Source organism: Aulonocara stuartgranti, assembly GCF_965226115.1.
Source record: "Aulonocara stuartgranti genome assembly, chromosome: 7".
NCBI classification, from domain to species: domain Eukaryota; kingdom Metazoa; phylum Chordata; class Actinopteri; order Cichliformes; family Cichlidae; genus Aulonocara; species Aulonocara stuartgranti.
This window is the reverse complement of record NC_138945.1, coordinates 1380602-1398405: the sequence shown is the minus strand read 5'-3', so window position 1 is coordinate 1398405 and position 17804 is coordinate 1380602. Positions and strand designations below refer to the sequence as shown.

Below are 17804 nucleotides of genomic sequence, written 5' to 3'. Positions count from 1 at the left end.
CGCTCCGTTTTGCGAAATACGGAAAGTTTGCTGTTGCGCGAGGCAGAATTTTCTCCCCCAGCCAGAATATTCCGACGCCATTACTTTCAGTGCGGTCAGTGCCTACCTAAATTTCTGCAAGTCACAAGGAAAGTTGGAAACAGGTTGGTTGTGTGGAATGAGAATGAGAATGGAGTGCCACCTTGTTCCCCCTCGTACATTAAATTGGTCTCGATAGGCAGTTGGTAGTGGTGTGTATGTGAGTGGACGTTTGCTGCTAGCTGCGTTAGCATTAGCTAGCCGCCTGCGCTTCGTAAGTACGTCAAAAACCATTTTTTCCCTCCCTCTTACATGAAATTTGGTCTCGATAGTCAGTTGGTAGCCGTGTGTGTTTCATGGTAACATTTGAATGTGTGGGTTTTGCGTTATTTTGAAGCGTGGTTTGCCCAACTAAAGTTAACGTTAGCCCATAAGTTGGATGCGCGCGCTTGTGTGTGTGTAAATTAGCCACATGTGTGTATTGTTATAGCTCACTGTGTTACGTTAGCATGCAACTGAACATGGTAATAATTAAAAGGGGTGATAGTTAAGTAGAATCAGATTTCATTGCAGAAAACATTGCAGCCCAAAGAGAGTGGCCCATGCAGCCCAACGCAGATTACTTATTTGAAGGTACCTGAAAAGTGAATGTGCTTCACTGTGCTGATATAAATTTATTGTTTTCATATTGATTCTGTTCTGATTCTGGCTATCCGTCAATTGGCAAATTCAATCTCTTAAAAATGTTGACTTGTAACATTTGTGGCTTTAACGCTCGGTCTTCGACTGATTACTTGAAACACTGCCGAACACACAGAAATAATAATAATGTATCTTTTTTATGTGGCCATAGGGATTGCAGAAGGAAGTTTAACACATACAGTAGCCTTGCTGTGCATATGTCACGAGCTCATGTAGACAGAAGGAGCACACAAACATGGAACCGTAATGTGTCTGTACAGTTAAGGTGCTTGTTTAATTTTTGCAGCAGTGAATATGATGATCTTAAAACTTTAAAGTGTCATTTGAGTGGTCACATAGATGAGGGTTTGACTGTAACGTGTCCCTTTGATGGATGTTCTAAGACATTCAATGTAAAGTCATCCCTAACGCATATTTCCAGATACCATAAAGGGTGGGATGTTACCAAGATAGCCCCAGTTCATATATGTGAACTAACAGAACGGTCTTTCCAAGGTGAAGGATCACATGTAGAACCTGAAGAACCTGAAAGTTTTAACATTGATGCAGAACAAAGTGATAATTTCTGCAGTGATCAAGTGAAAGACAACTTCACAGAGAGTCTTGCTCAGTTTTACTTGGGTTTACAGGCAAAATATTTGGTTCCAGCCTCCACAATAACAGAAATAGCAAATGAAATGAGAACTATAAGTGATATTCAACAGGAATATACTGTGGATGCACTAGCCTGTGAACTGGGGCAGTATGGTGTTCCAAGGGAGACTGTAACATCTCTTGGGAATAGTATATACGAGCAGAGCCCTATGCACAAGGCATTACATTCTTATTTTAAAAGGTGCATTAGGGCAAGTAAGAACTTCATAAATGTAACCAAGTCTCTGGCTGAACGGCACCAGTTGCTTCAGGCTTATCAGTCTTGTGGTACCTTGTTTCGTTCCCAGGTTCATGTCTCAGACTCAACACGGTTCTATCCAGAGCTCTATGACCAGAACATAAAGACAGTGGTTGGAGAATTTGATTTGAACTCAAGTAACTCAGTTGTCACAGAGAGTGTGCAGGTTAAAGGCACTACATATGCAAATTGAATGCTGGTCTTACTGAGCTACGCAAAAGGACTACTGCAGTTAGGACAAATAGCAAGCATTTTTGTAAAAAATGAAACTACTGTCCTACTTTTGCTTCGAGGGAAAAATAAAAGTTGCCATCAGCTGTACATGGCAATAATTACTCTATAATTGGTTTTCATAATTAGGTCCATTTGTATTCCTGGTTGACCCAAACTGGACATTGAGGACCAATGTATTAATTGATTTGCAACAATTGTGATGTGTTTAATTTATGGAGATGTTTGTCATGTCATCCATAGATTCACAAACTCCACCGCAGTTCACCCGGCCTGGCCCCTCATCAACACCTGAACCACAGAGGTTTCAGCTGCCCTCAACACCACCTGAGACAGCCGACTCCCCATCCCAAGACGCATATTCAGTACCATGGCACAAATGTCCCTCAAAAGTCATGGATGAGTTGCGTGAAAAAAAGTACATAATGGGGAAAGACAGACGAGAGATGGTTCGGATCGTCGCTGAAGATTACCTCCATAAACACCCAGGAAGACCTGGTAGACAAAAGCTGAGGGAACTCGCCAGTATGATTGTAGGACAATATCCTGCCTCCTTCAAGCTGACAGAGCCGTTTGGAAACAAACCTTTTGCAAAAGATGGTTCTGAAACTCTCTTTCGTCAGCTGAAACACAGAATTGAAAATATGAAGAGGCCACAAAGCTCACTGAAGAGGCAAGCAGGGGGTGAAAATTCAACAAAGAAAAGGCCCAGGAATTCAGATCTGTATGGATGTGTGGCGTGGGATCCAATCATTGAGGGGGCCGTGTGTAGAGAAGACCTGCTGTCTAAACGAGATGAGTTGAAACGTGCCTTTCAAACCCAGGATCTTCAGGTGGGTCTGCAATCATCCATTACAGATACAGAAAGCTTTATTAATCCTCGAAGGGCAATTCGGTTCCTACAGTCCACCATCTAGACATACAACCATTCACACAGCAATAGTATATAGCAGGAGTAATGCGATAAGGTCTGGGTCCAAGTACAATTTAGGACACATTGTGAAATTGTAGATCGTCTGTAGATCACTATGCCCATAGTCAATTGAAATTGATACCCTGTTTTATTATTTTAATTGGTTAGTTTGACTAACTGTTCGACTGTTTGTCTAACTGCCTCATATCTTTAGGAGTCATCTGTTCGAAAATTGATGACTGAAACATATCCCATTCAGCGTGAAATCCTCAACGATGATGATACCACTATTGCCGTTGTAAAGGACGAGTGGCCGTTCCTGTTTGAAGTTCCTCACCTGTTTGATCATGCATCTAAACTCCTTGGCTTCTCTGTACAAAACAAGCTGGCACAGGTGTGTTGTTATTGTTATTATTATGATTGTGCTGTGCTGCTCCATATGGAGAGAATTTTGTCTTTATTAATCAATCAGAAAAAGATTTGCAACCAAAAAGAGAGTTGAGACCAAAAAAGATAAACTGGCAACCAATCAAATAGAATAACTTGGATGAACAATCAAATGGAATAGATTTGAGACCAAAAATCAGGAAGTGACAACCAAAAAAGCAGGACATTTGAGATCAAAACAGAACAGGTTGCAAATGAAAATGAAATAATTCATTTTTATTTTTATTTTTTTCAAAATTCTCTCCATAGCTCCAAACGAAAATGAGTGTTAGTCTTATGTACTTGTACAAAATTAACACCTTGAACCTTGAACAGGAACTTTCCAAAAAAGAAAAGGGGATCAATGACTTCCTTGACTCCAAAGGGATGAAGATGGGCGAAGGTCCAATACAGCTCATCTGTGGCATTTCAAAATACTTCAAGGAAGACTCTTATAAACTCTTCCACAAAAAAGAGGTAGATGTTGTAGATTTTAAACTGTGTGCAAGATAATTATTTGCATCCAGTGGTGAACCAAGTAACCAACCACAGTAGGAAGTATAGATTCCCCTAATTGTGCTGCTGATATTCTCTATAAACTCTCTATCTATAAACTATTTACATTAATGTTTGTGCATAATGGCTACCTCTGTCTGATGAAGACACTAGCAGATAGTCAATTTGCCAGCAGGTTTGTGTGTACTGGAAACATTAATTCATGTATCATGTCTGTCACCAAAACAGATCTCTGCAGATCCTGAAGTCGAACTCCCAGTGACCCCATGCATCCTAATCAGAGGTTTGTAGTTAAATCTTTTTTTGTATCCCAGCAAGCTGTTGTTAGCTGTTGTTATAAGCTGTTGTTGTGTCATATTTATTAAAGAAATGTTTTGCTTGCCTTAAAATATAGGATTTTTTTTTTTTTTTGTAAATGGTACATGGTTTTTATCTGTGTTTAAGGTGACCAGCAATTCAAGATTGCTGTTGATGGGTTACTTGTCAATGACCACATCACCTCTCCCATTGTGGCCTTGAGCTACGTCTTCTCCATGTTTTATGTCTGGAACGTCCAATACCCACCGGAGATGGCTTTTACTCTCGAATTCATGCAAAGGTAAGCACTCATTGTTTGGAAATACTTTGTAAATGTGACTTTGCCGTGCCTTTCTGCACCTGACCTGCTTTTTGTCAATCTACACTAAACCCGTTTGTCTGAGATGTACAAGCTCAAAATGTGTCGTCACATGCTGTGAGCTTTTAGATCAGCTGTTATTGGCTTATGATCCCCCTGAATATGGATTTGTTCAGAGATTTTGTAGCTCCCTGTTGAAGACTATTGTTGGAATAAATGTGTCATATCTTTTTAAAGGGCAGGTAACATGCTTTTTGCTTTAAATAGTGTCCTAAGTCAATCAATAACAAAACAAACATAACATGATTCCAGTTGGGAAATGGAGCAAAAACATATTTTTCTCAGAATGGTTTGTTGACACAAAATTCGTTTGAGCTATCTCTTTAAAACCATTAGCACCTGAGACCAGGTTATGTCAGTGGTGGTCAAACCTTTTCATGTCAAAGACACACAAACTGAAATTTATTTGGCTGCAGACCCCAAACTCAAAATATGTTGTTCCAGGGACCCCCCCCCCCCCGAAGGAAAGACTAAACATATTAATTTAAAAAATACTACATAGTGGATTCATGCCCAAATGTTAATACTTGTACTGATGTGTAACGTGCACTGAATGTCACAGTTTCTCCACTCCATGTTTGAATAACCCCCAGGACAGTCCGTGTTCAAATGTGCTGTTACACCTTTTGATAGGACAATGTCAACTGTGTTTTCTATCCCCTTCTGTGTTCTGTGCATTTATAATATCCCTGCATACACATTGAGGATGCATGCTGTCATGTGTTGATGATAAGCAGACTTCTCACCCTTGCAAACATTTCTGTATATGCACAGTGTGAATGCATGTGTCTTGAAAAGACAAAGGAAGAGAGCTTAGCCACTGGCACCAGCACCACAACAACATTGGGTTCTAGACAGATGGTCAACTAGAATGATAGAGAGGTTCACACATAGGGGCATATTGAAGAAAACAAATGTAGGATTTTATTGAACTGCTCCACTCCTGTCAAGCCACACTACATGTGCAAACTTTGTCTGCATATCACTATTGTTTTTTTTTTTTTCCCTCAGAGTTTTCTTTGGGGTCAATCCTGAGCGCGGCTCCAAGGCAGAGAAGAAGGGGAAGAAACGGCACTTCATTCCTCCACAGGTGTGCAAGCTGGTTTCTCAGCTGAAGGAATTTGAATGCAAGCAGAAGGAATCTGAATGGGCCATTTGAGCTGTTCTCAGAGCTCAGAAAATACCTTTTTGGACTGAATGTACACACACACACACACACACACACAAAGGCAAATCCAAAAACATGGGGCTTGGGAGTAGAAATACAGATTTTTACAGTATTAGGTGAGTTCAGATGTTTTAACTAGATGCCCACAACACACATGCTGCAGTTTCAAATCCCCCATGTTAAGGGGGAGGGAAGGTGGGCGATATTTGTCATTCCAGTTAAGCTTTTCCTGTCATTGTGGAGTTGGAGGTGTAAGTTTTAATTTTTTTTTAGTTTTAAGTTGTTTTAAGAGTTTTAAAAATCTCTTTATGGCATGTTGCACAGTCATCCTTCTAAGGTCATGGTTGTTATTGCTGCACTGATGTTTTATAGAAAAGTTGTATAATGTAATACTTCTAATGTTCTATTTGTTTTTTGTAGAAAGGTCAGCCACTGGTTGCAGAGCTCTGCCTGTCGGTGTGATATGTGGAGTTGGAGGTGTAGGTTTCTGCATCCTCCTGGAGGGGGCTCCTCATTTTGCACTGACAGGTGAGACAGCAACAGCAATGCTGGCAGTTTTATTGTCTTATTTTGTCATTGTCTTTAACAAATCAATTTGTTATTAATGCCTGTCAGCCTGTGGATGCTAAAAAGTTGCTAGATTTGGCATCTCCCTGTTAAAGGACATGGCTGTACTTCTTTGAGAAAACAGCTGGTTTATGTATGTAAAATTTCTCTGAATGTGAAGGTGATGTTCTGAATGTTTTAATGGTTGTAGTGTAAATATTGCAAATCATTCACCACAAAAAGTGAAATCACTTTAAAGCACTGGCAGCTGTTAAAGGAAATAAATAATTGCTGTGATTCTACATTTGTGCTTTATTGATGGTAAACGGTATAGAGAATGGTACAGAATTAAACATTTTAGGATGACTGAAGTGTCCGTAAATGGTATGGATTGAGTACTTAAATAATACGAAATATTCCATTTTAGGTTTGATGGAACTGTCCGTAAATGGTAAAGAAAAAGTCAGGTAAATCTACGGAAATATCTGTTATAGGGTTTACGGAATTGTCTGTGCAATAACGCCGAAATTTATGGAAAATACGGAATTTTCCATTTTAGGTTTGACGGAAATGTCCGTCAATGGTACAGAAAAACTCGGGTAAATCTACAGAAATATCCGTTTTAAGGTTTACGGAAGTGCCCGTACAATAACGGAAAAAGTGCTGGTAATTAATTACCAGCACTTTTTGGGCCTATGAGACCGGAGTGAGAAAGGAGACGTGATACACTACTGATTCTCAGATTGTCTGTTTCACACATCCATGACACTCCGCCGGGAGAGAGTGATTAGAGCGCGTTCGGACATTTTATCATTTCCTGATGATTTCCTGTGTGAACGTTACCGTTTTTCAGCACAATCTATAATTTATTTGAATAACATCCTCAGGCCATATATTACGCATGTGACACATCGCGGACATCCTCTCAGTTCTGTACATATTATTTGTACCGCACTCCGTTTCTTTGCAAACGGGAGCTTTCTGTATAATATTGGTGACGCTGAGCACGTTTCCAAGGCTACCGTCTGTCGGGCAGTCAGGAATGTTACAGTTGCACTGAAACGTCTCCTGTACTCGTCTGTGGTGTTCCCCGGTCACAGACCCACAAGATTTATCAAAGAGGGATGCCACAAAATTGCAGGTATCAGGATGACCAGAACTTAATTCATGATGTGGTGATACTTGAACTACTACTTAAATTTTACATTTATTCTCAGGGTTCCCAGGCGTGATTGGCTGTACAGATGGCACTCACATTCCAATCATTGCTCCTTCAGTAAATGAAGGAGACTATGTGAACAGGAAGTCTTTCCACAGCATTAATGTGCAGGTACATAGTTCCCTGTAGCATTTCAAACTAACAAATTATTTCATTATAGTAATGGATGCTAATTTGTGTTCTCTGCACTGTGAAGATCATATGTGATGCTGCCAACATTATCACAAATGTGGAAGCCAAGTGGCCAGGCTCTGTCCATGACTCACAAATATTCCGTGAATGTACACTGAGCACAAAATTTGGACATGGTGAGTTGAGAATACTTTAAAATATATAAAGACCAATTGCTTCAGGGACATTTGAACTGAAGTGTATCCTTCTGTCTTAGGAGAGTTCACTGGCTACTTGCTTGGTGATAGGGGGTATCCATGTTTACCCTATTTGCTTACCCCTTACCCTGACCCTGAACCGGGCCCACAGCAGCGATATAATCTGGCTAATTGCAGAACAAGAGCCAGAGTTGAAATGACTATCGGAATGCTTAAGGCCCGGTTCCAGTGCCTGCAAAGACTCAGGGTCACCCCAGAAAGGGCATGTGACATTATTGTGGCATGTGTGATTCTTCACAACATTGCCACAATTAGAGGAGAACACTGTCCTTCTGAACCAAACATCAGCAGTGATCCAAACCATGAACATCCTGACCCTCCCACGGACATACAAGATGGAAGCGCAGTCAGAGACACCATATGTCACAATCATTTCCTTTGACCCATCACCTCAACATGTTGAAAGAAGAATAAACAGATTTTTTGTTCAACTGGCTTTATTGGTCGCCTGTGTTTCCTGTACACAAAGTATTAAAAGATGTAAACCTCATAAAGTGTCTCTGTTGCTTCCTCCTCTGTAACAGCTGTCAATGTTTCTTCATTATTTTCCTGTAGTAAAGAAATAAACAACATTGCTGTTCTACTGTAAACTCATATAATCTGTGGAGTATTACTCACAACTGCATGTTGGTCTGGCTCAACAGGAGGCTGCACCAGATGCAGTACACCACCACCATCAACTGATAGAATATGAGGTTTATACAGGTCACTTATAACTTACAAGGGACCAAATGCAATTAACAAACATACCAAGCACCTTACACTTCATTGTCATTATGCTCTCAAAGACAACCAAGGCTGAGGGAAGGCAAAATCAGTCGGAAAATAACTTCACTACAAAATAATCCATTATGGTAAAGAGTTTATCAGATGAATGAGCAGCACTGCAAAGGTGACTGTGAAGAAAGGATGTATGCACATCATGTATTATTTTGAATTTACCCCCTATGTAGGCACTTGTGTCTTGCGGGGTTATTGCCTCAGAGGATGTCCCCGCAGAGATGCCTTCGGCCACAGGGCGCCCACTGTTTTGGCTGAGGGCCAACTGCTCAGCCTCTGTGAGTGGTGGTGGTGGAGGACCCCCACCTGTTTTTCGGGCCTCCGCTTTTTTTCTGTTGGCTATAACGGGCCACATTTGAGCATACAGAGTAAGCAAATATGTACTTGTAATGTGCTCAGATAATTTCAATAAGTGCTTACAGAGGGAAAATTAATGTAGCCTCTAACTGCAATTGATTTACATGGGACAAACAGACCAAGCACTATGGCTCATAATACAATTACACCTTACCTGTTTGGACTATATTTTTATATTTCATTTTTACTTGCTGCCAGGAACGTTTGGGGCCTGTTGGGTTGCACCTGCGCTCACATCACATCACAAAATAAAATGTATGAAATAACAAATAAAATAAAATATAATAAAATAACGTGTTAAATGGGTGGAAATCCCTAGATCAATGTTTAAATTAACACTCACGCATTGACTCTGTCGGCTTTGTTTTGCCATGCATGCTCACTTTCTTTTGCAGCTGAGGCTGTGTAACTTTTTTTCTGCAAAATTTGCATGTTATCGGCATATGCTGCCATCAGAATTTCGGCCTCAAGCGCTGTGAAATACATTGACCGCGCCTTCTTTCCCTCCGTCTCCATGGTGACTCGCTTAATCTGTGCTCCACTAATCAGGGCTTTATGTATCCTCGTCCGCGCGCTTCACTTGGGGTTAAAGCAACTCCGCGTTGACTGAACTAATTGTTATCAGCCTTTCTGAAACCGAATATTCCGAGTTGGACAGTTCGGGGTTACTCAACCCTGAGTGTCGTTTTTCACTCTGAGTTTTCTAAACCGGCTTCCTGAAACAGGGCCCAGGAGGTCACACAAACGCACGCCCAAACACACACTCACATGCACACGCACGCCCAAACACACACACACATGCACACGCATACACACAGACACATACCTAGAAACTAGAATTCTGTGATCTGTTGTGTACACGTAGCCTGGGTTTTGGGGTAAGTCGCGTTTCCTGCCGCAAACGTAAAAGAAGTCCAAGGGTGAAATACACTGCAAAGTATTTATTGGGCAGTACGTGGTGTGTGGATCGTTGACGAATGAAGTGAAATTGTGCGCTAAGCAGAAGTGAGTGTGTCTGGCATCACGGTGTGTGTGAAAAGGTATCCAGCTGGGGCAGACATGATTCTGCAGGTCACCTGCCCAGTGGACAAAAAGAAATAAAATATTTGTGTGGATGAAGTATGAATGATAACATGAAGAGTGTTTGGTGTTTCTCAGTCTGAAACAACTGTAACGCTACTTTCTGTTTTGGAGAAAAGGACAGTTTAAAAAAACAGAGAGATGTGTGTTGTTTTAAGCAGTGATGAGAATAATGAAAATTTGATGACAGAGGAACACAAAAACATACAGAAAATGCATTAACCATGCTAACCCTACATGCATATACACATACAATGATACTCATGAAGACCAGACGGCATCTTAAGCATGAGATTCTGCTTGTCATCTTGTCCAAGTCACTTAGTGTGATGAAAAGTGATGCAAAGACCATTGGACTAATAGCAAATTAGTTTAAAAAAAAAAAAGATCAAATAATAGCAAACAAGTGTGTAGGAAAGGCAGCTTTAACAACATGTTCTGCTGGAGATGCAGCTCCTCAGACATCGATTAAACCTGCCTAATAACACACACACATGCAATGAAAATCAGCTTGTTACCAAATGCTGAATTTATCCAATGCTGACAAATTAACTCTGTAGGCTGCAGGACAACAGTTTAACTTTTGTGGGGAAAAAGATTCTGGTTTGAACAACCAGTGATCAGACAATAAATTTAGTTGTTAATATAGTAAATTGGGAGATGCTTTCTGTCTGATGCAGCACAAGTAATTTACTGTATGAGGGAAATTCTATTTTTGTGATAACATTTTGAACATGCATTTCTGTTGTCCTGTCAACTTGGTGGGATGGTAGCTGATATGCAAATTAGCTGATCATAATTAGATTAAGGAAAGGTGACTGAATTTTAGCACAAGTGAATGGGATGTGTTGGAGACTCTAAAACACTGAGTTTCCTGTTTTGATGTGCGAGTGAACCCTGCACCCAGATACACAATACTGAACACATAAGAACAAACTTGTTTTGTGAAGTGCATGACAACATGTCACGTGTTTTATGATGAAGGGAAAGAAGGAAAACTGAATAAAACGTGTCTGTGGCCTAAATGAGTGAGCTGATTGTGAGTTTCTGGTGTGTGAGAATTTAAAAAACAATGGGGAACTGACTGACTGGTTAAAGCTGACAAGACTGACTGATTTAACATCATTGTGTGAAGTTCAGTGGCATGTCCAGCGGGGGGGCACGGGCCACAGCCCCAACCAGACTGGCCACCCCAGGTGCCACCCCGAAGCTAAAACAATAAAATTCAATCAAATGTACGATCATGTTTTCACAGTGAAGCTCAGATATCCGAGTGTAAGTGAATGCAGCATCGGCTTCTGCACTATGAGCATCACCTTAGGAAAGGTAGGAGAGCCAAGCACGAAAGACGGTGTTCTGGGAATCCATCCTACCTGGCAAACCATCCTACCCGTTGTTTCTGCGCATGCGCACAACACGAAATTCAGTGCCAAACCATCCTACCTTTGTGAATGTCACCTACAAGCATACTTAAACGGCTAAAATTTAGTGGCAAATCGTCCTACTTTTGTTAATAACAGCTACAAGTATACTCTGATGGGCAAAGTTAGGTGGCAAACCGTCATACCTACTTAAATTGGCCTGGAATTACTCTGTGACAGCAGAAATGTGCATAAACTACTTACGGTAGGACGTTTTGCCAAAGTAGGATGGTTTGTCAGAAAACAATTTTCGGCGAAAGAAAATGAGGAGAGAATAAATGTCCCGGTACGTAATATTAAGTTTGTTGAGTTTAGTAAACTTCGGTGAAATTAGAATACAAAGAAAAAAATAACACTTGAAGAATTATTGCAGCCGTCGAATATTTCAGACAGTATGCTACTGAGGGAGCTAACATAAGAGTTATGAGTTATAAGATATAATCCAAGTCGTAACATTGCTGTATGGAGCTGCAGATTTGGTTGCAGGTTAAAGGCCGGTCTGTGAAAATATTGTCGGGCATAAACCGGTCCGTGGCGCAGAAAAGGTTGGGGACCGCTGCTTTAAATAATGTTTCCTTTTATAAAAGTAGGATAATGAAAAAACATTTATCATAAAATTTATTATTGACATGTTTGTGGCAATTAATATGTGAATCAACTAAATGGGGGGGGGGGGGGGGGGGGTGTTAGCCCAACTGGTCTTAAACTAAGAAACACTAAAGTTACATTTGAAAACAATTTAAAACAAAACATCCCCATTCTAAAATGTCATGTGACAATCTGATTGGCTTACGGAGTGATGATGTCACAAGGACTTTGTTGCCTTTGATCTGAAGTCTATAAATAGGGGTCAGAAGCAGCAATTAATCAGTTTGTTCACAGCCTTCAAACGTTCGACCAGAGATCCATTTGGAAATATTTCTAAGCCTTTTCAGAGTCACTGTGCACGGGCTCCAACATGCCTCCACGAAAAGGCCAACAAAGACAAAAAGATTATGCTCCCTGTCCTTTGTGTTCTGGCCGGCCAATCTCTCCAGGAGAAATTGTGCGGCCAATCTCTCCAGGAGAAATTACCACGGCTGGTGTCTTATCAGTCCAAAGAGCATTACAGGAAAGTCAGAAGGAAAAATCTGACCTACATTACAAAATTAAACAAATTGAAGAAGAGAAGCTTCAACTAGAGGAAAAGTGCAGACAACTGGAAGCACGAAATAAAGACCTGGAAGAAAAACAGCAACGCCAGCCTGATATAAAAATGATCAACGAGGGCTCGGGAGTGAAGTTTGATGAAGGACGAGAGAAGATTTTTTCTCGTTTTCTTTCATCAGGAACACAGAGTGCTGAATTAAAAGAAACATCTGCCCAGCTTCAACGAAAGAAAGCTAATATTGAGGAGATACAGTGGGATCTCCAAAACATTGAGAAACAGAATCAGGTGCTTCAAGGAAAGCTCAATGAAGCGGAGAAAACAATTGAAAAAATCCACCAACAGAAGACTGAACAGGAAATACAAATGCAGGACGAACTCAAAGCCATGCAGAAATTGTACAACAATCTGAAAGTCAAGTGTGGTGAAACAAAGCGCAAAAATAAAGAGCTTCTTGAAGAGAAAAAGCAACAGGAAGAAGAAAAACGTATTATCCAGGACTTTGAGAGAAGGCATCTAGAATTGCAAGAATTTTATAATAAAGAATATGAGGAAACACTTCAACTGAAAAGAGAAAAGGAAATACAAATGAAGGACAAACTCAAAGCCACACGGAAATTGTACAACAATCTGATAGTCAGGTTTGGTCAAATAAAGCGCAAAAATAAAGAGCTTCTTGAAGAAAGAAAGCAACAGGAAGAAGAACAACGTATTATCCAGGACTTTGAGAGAAGGAATCTAGCATTGCTAGAACTTTGTGAAACACCTGAACTGGAAAGAGAAAAGGAAATACTGGAAAAACGATGTTCAGAGATGCAGTGTAGGATTGATGGAATGAAGAGGAAACACTCAGCGGTCATTAAGGAGATGTTGTTGAAGTCCAGTGACTTGAAGAGCCAAATAATTGAAATGCAGGCACAAAAGCAACAACAAGAGAAAATGCATGAAGACCTGCAGCGTACGAGTCAAGAAATCCAGAGAAAAAATGAGCTGTTAGAAGAGATGCACAACAAAAAGCAAGAAAAGCTTAGAAAAAAACAAGCAACCTTAAAAGAAATGAAGCAAAGATGCCAGCAACTCGAGCAGCAGAATGCAGAAACAAACGATCAGCTGAGAACCCTTATCCTGGAGAAGGAGCTCATGGAAAAATACCTGAAAAAGAAGAAAAAAGGCTGGTTCTGCCGCTTATTCAGATGATTTAGCCTCGTCCTCCTCCACCTGTGATCCAGCTTACCTTGCACCTCTCCTGTCCCCCCTAACACATATTCTCCACCTTCTTCATCTTTTTTCGTTTTTCACCCTCCCCCCCCAACCAGTCCCAGCAGTTGACTGTCCCCTCCTGAGCCTGGTTCTGCTGGAGGTTTCTGCCCGTTAAAAGGCAGTTTTTCCTCCCCACTGTCGCCTCGTGCTTGCTCAGAGGGGGTTGTTGGGGTTTCCTCCCCTCCTCCTTTCCCCCCTTCATTTACTTATTTGCTTGTTTAACTTTTCTTTTGTTGTTTCTGTAGTTACTTGTTTTACTTTTTTCAACTTATGTAAGAAAATAATAAACCAATTGAATTTATCCTTTGAGTATTTTTCATCTAATCTTTACAGAGTTAAGCTCTGTCTTTTATTTGCTTGTTAAAACCCCATCAATGGTGAAGTAAAAACCCTGGGACATGGTTTAAAACGTTGAAATAGACTAACCAGCTAGTCTAAAACTAAGAAACACTTAAATATTACGTTAAATTGAAAACAGTTCAAAAGAAATATCCCCATTCAAAACTGTCATGTGATAATCTCATTGGCTTATGGAGTGATGATGTCATAGGACATCATCACTCCAGCAGTTCAATAAGGCTGATAGAAGGGTACAAAGAAAGGGGCAAGGCAAACTGATGCAAAACTAAACTTTAACCTAAACTGGGTGAACTAAAACACAACATGAAGAACCCTGACATGAACAAACCTGGACATGAATACATGCGACCTGGAAACATGGTGTGAAACAACAGACGACCAGGGCCCTGTTTCAGGAAGCCGGTTTAGTGCAAACTCTGAGTAAGTATATCCTGAGTTAACGAAAACTCTGGGTTTTCGGTTTCACAAAGCGAGTTTAGATTAATTCTGAGTGAGTTACTATGACGACACACTCCGTGAAGTAAACCTGCCCCCTAGCAGGTTTACTTCAACTAACCCTGACCTTCTCCACCCCTTTGTCGGAAACCTGACTGTAGGAAGTGTCAGACATGGCGTGCTCCTTCCTTGAAGAGCCAGTAGATGTTGAAGCCCAAATTCTCCGCAGAGCTCTCCGCCGGGAGAGAGTGATTAGAGCGTGTTTGGACATTTACATCTTACTTTAAATGGAAAGAAGACAGAAATTATTGTTTTTGACCAAAATATGCCTCTGGGACAATTGACTGACACATTTGGGCCTGTTGCTAACTACCTTACTGATACTGCCAGGAATCTTGGAGTTTTCATGGATAGTTCCTTCAAACTTGACAAACAGGTCTCTAATGTGGTAAAAACTAGCTTTCATCAACTACGCCTAATCTCTAAGGCTAAACCCTACATACCACACAAAGATATGGAGAAACTCATCCATGCTTTCATTATGTCAAGACTGGACTATTGTAACTCACTCTACTTGGGTCTACAATCTTCTCTTCTGCAGCGTCTCCAGCTGGTCCAGAATGCCGCAGCACGTCTCTTGACCGGCACTAGAAAGTTTGACTCTATCACCCCTGTTCTGAAAAATTTACACTGGCTTCCTATCAAATATCGAATTGATTTTAAAATTCTATTGTTTACTTATAAAATTTTGAACAATATGGCACCTGACTACTTAGCTGATCTCCTCTGTCTGTACAGCCCTCAGAGAGCACTAAGATCATCGGGCCAACTGCTCTTGGTGCAACCTAGGTCTCGGCTGAAGACCAGAGGAGGCCGTGCCTTTGCCGTTGCTGCACCCAGGCTATGGAATACTCTCCCTCTTCATATTCGCGCGTCAGATTCCATTCAGTCTTTTAAATCACGTTTAAAAACGTATTTGTTTGATCTGGCATTTAAGGCGAATTAGGGTAATTTACATCTGGCTCTGTATTTAGATTATGTAATTATCTTATATTTTATATATTTGTAATTTATATTTTATTGTGATTTTATTTGTACTGCGATTTTAATGGAAAGCACTTTGGTGTACTTCGGTCTTAAAAATGTGCTATATAAATAAATTTTGATTGATTGATTGATTTTATCATTTCCTGATGATTTTCTGTGTGAACGTTACCGTTTTTCAGCACAATCTATAATTTATTTGAATAACATCCTCAGGCCTAATATTGCTCATGTGACACATCGCGGACATGCTCTCAGTTCTATTAGATTATTCTGTTATTATATGTTACCTTATATATGTAATCAAAGTAGGTGAATTAGAATACTGCTGTAGATCACATTATACCCTTTAATATAGAGTGTGTGAGCTGTATGTAGTGTAGTTCTCATTATACTTTTGAGTTAACAGAACATATTCACATATTAGTTCATTAGATAAATGTGCATCACTCTGTATCCTTGATCTGCTGGGAATGTGTTACACTGTTTTCTTGACATGCTTAATTGTTGAATCATGAAGAGAAGGTTGTAAGCAGGAGACTCTGTGTCTAAAGACAGGGGAGATAGACAGACCACATTCCACACCCCCACCTTACAGAAAGCAGAGAAACAACTGCCGAGGTCATAACTTAGGCGCTGTAACAGAGAAAAAATGTGATGTTTTGGCTTTTACGACTAGCTGGGGGCCACTAGAGACTATAAAAAGCTGAGCAACCCGTCACCATTTTGAGACATGTGCCTGACCCTCTGGTAGCATCTCTCCCGTCCGGACGTTGTAATGCTCTGACTGTTGAATTGTATGGAAATAAATGATTGTTGATTGAGCATTGATACACCGAGTATTGTCCCTCCTTCAGCCCAAAGATTCAAAGAATTGGGAGATTTCAACAGTTCATTACATATTATTTGTACCGCACTCCGTTTCTTTGCAAACGGGAGCTTTCTGTATAATATTGGTGACGCTGAGCACGTTTCCAAGGCTACCGTCTGTCGGGCAGTCAGGAATGTTACAGTTGCACTGAAACGTCTCCTGTACTCGTTTGTGGTGTTCCCCGGTCATAGACCCACAAGATTTATCAAAGAGGGATGCCACAAAATTGCAGGTATCAGGATGACCAGAACTTAATTCATGATGTGGTGATACTTGAACTACTACTTAAATTTTACATTTATTCTCAGGGTTCCCAGGCGTGATTGGCTGTACAGATGGCACTCACATTCCAATCATTGCTCCTTCAGTAAATGAAGGAGACTATGTGAACAGGAAGTCTTTCCACAGCATTAATGTGCAGGTACATAGTTCCCTGTAGCATTTCAAACTAACAAATTATTTCATTATAGTAATGGATGCTAATTTGTGTTCTCTGCACTGTGAAGATCATATGTGATGCTGCCAACATTATCACAAATGTGGAAGCCAAGTGGCCAGGCTCTGTCCATGACTCACAAATATTCCGTGAATGTACACTGAGCACAAAATTTGGACATGGTGAGTTGAGAATACTTTAAAATATATAAAGACCAATTGCTTCAGGGACATTTGAACTGAAGTGTACCCTTCTGTCTTAGGAGAGTTCACTGGCTACTTGCTTGGTGATAGGGGGTATCCATGTTTACCCTATTTGCTTACCCCTTACCCTGACCCTGAACCGGGCCCACAGCAGCGATATAATCTGGCTAATTGCAGGACAAGAGCCAGAATTGAAATGACTATCGGAATGCTTAAGGCCCGGTTCCAGTGCCTGCAAAGACTCAGGGTCACCCCAGAAAGGGCATGTGACATTATTGTGGCATGTGTGATTCTTCACAACATTGCCACAATTAGAGGAGAACACTGTCCTTCTGAACCAAACATCAGCAGTGATCCAAACCATGAACATCCTGACCCTCCCACGGACATACAAGATGGAAGCGCAGTCAGAGACACCATATGTCACAATCATTTCTTTTGACCCATCACCTCAACATGTTGAAAGAAGAATAAACAGATTTTTTGTTCAACTGGCTTTATTGGTCGCCTGTGTTTCCTGTACACAAAGTATTAAAAGATGTAAACCTCATAAAGTGTCTCTGTTGCTTCCTCCTCTGTAACAGCTGTCAATGTTTCTTCATTATTTTCCTGTAGTAAAGAAATAGACAACATTGCTGTTCTACTGTAAACTCATATAATCTGTGGAGTATTACTCACAACTGCATGTTGGTCTGGCTCAACAGGAGGCTGCAC

The 17804-nt window shown here is 40.6% G+C and overlaps 1 protein-coding gene across 1 annotated transcript; it reads left to right on the top strand.

Moving 5' to 3' along the window:
• The first annotated feature begins 61 nt into the window (after window positions 1-61).
• On the top strand, window positions 62-6390 carry LOC309711828 (uncharacterized protein). Its single transcript, XM_082542319.1, has 7 exons — window positions 62-143; window positions 2087-2676; window positions 2971-3150; window positions 3519-3659; window positions 3927-3981; window positions 4143-4296; window positions 5386-6390. The coding sequence occupies exons 2-7, from the start codon at window positions 2239-2241 to the stop codon at window positions 5531-5533; spliced, it is 1116 nt and encodes a 371-aa protein (XP_082398445.1). The 5' UTR covers window positions 62-143; window positions 2087-2238; the 3' UTR covers window positions 5534-6390.
• The last annotated feature ends 11414 nt before the right edge of the window (window positions 6391-17804 follow it).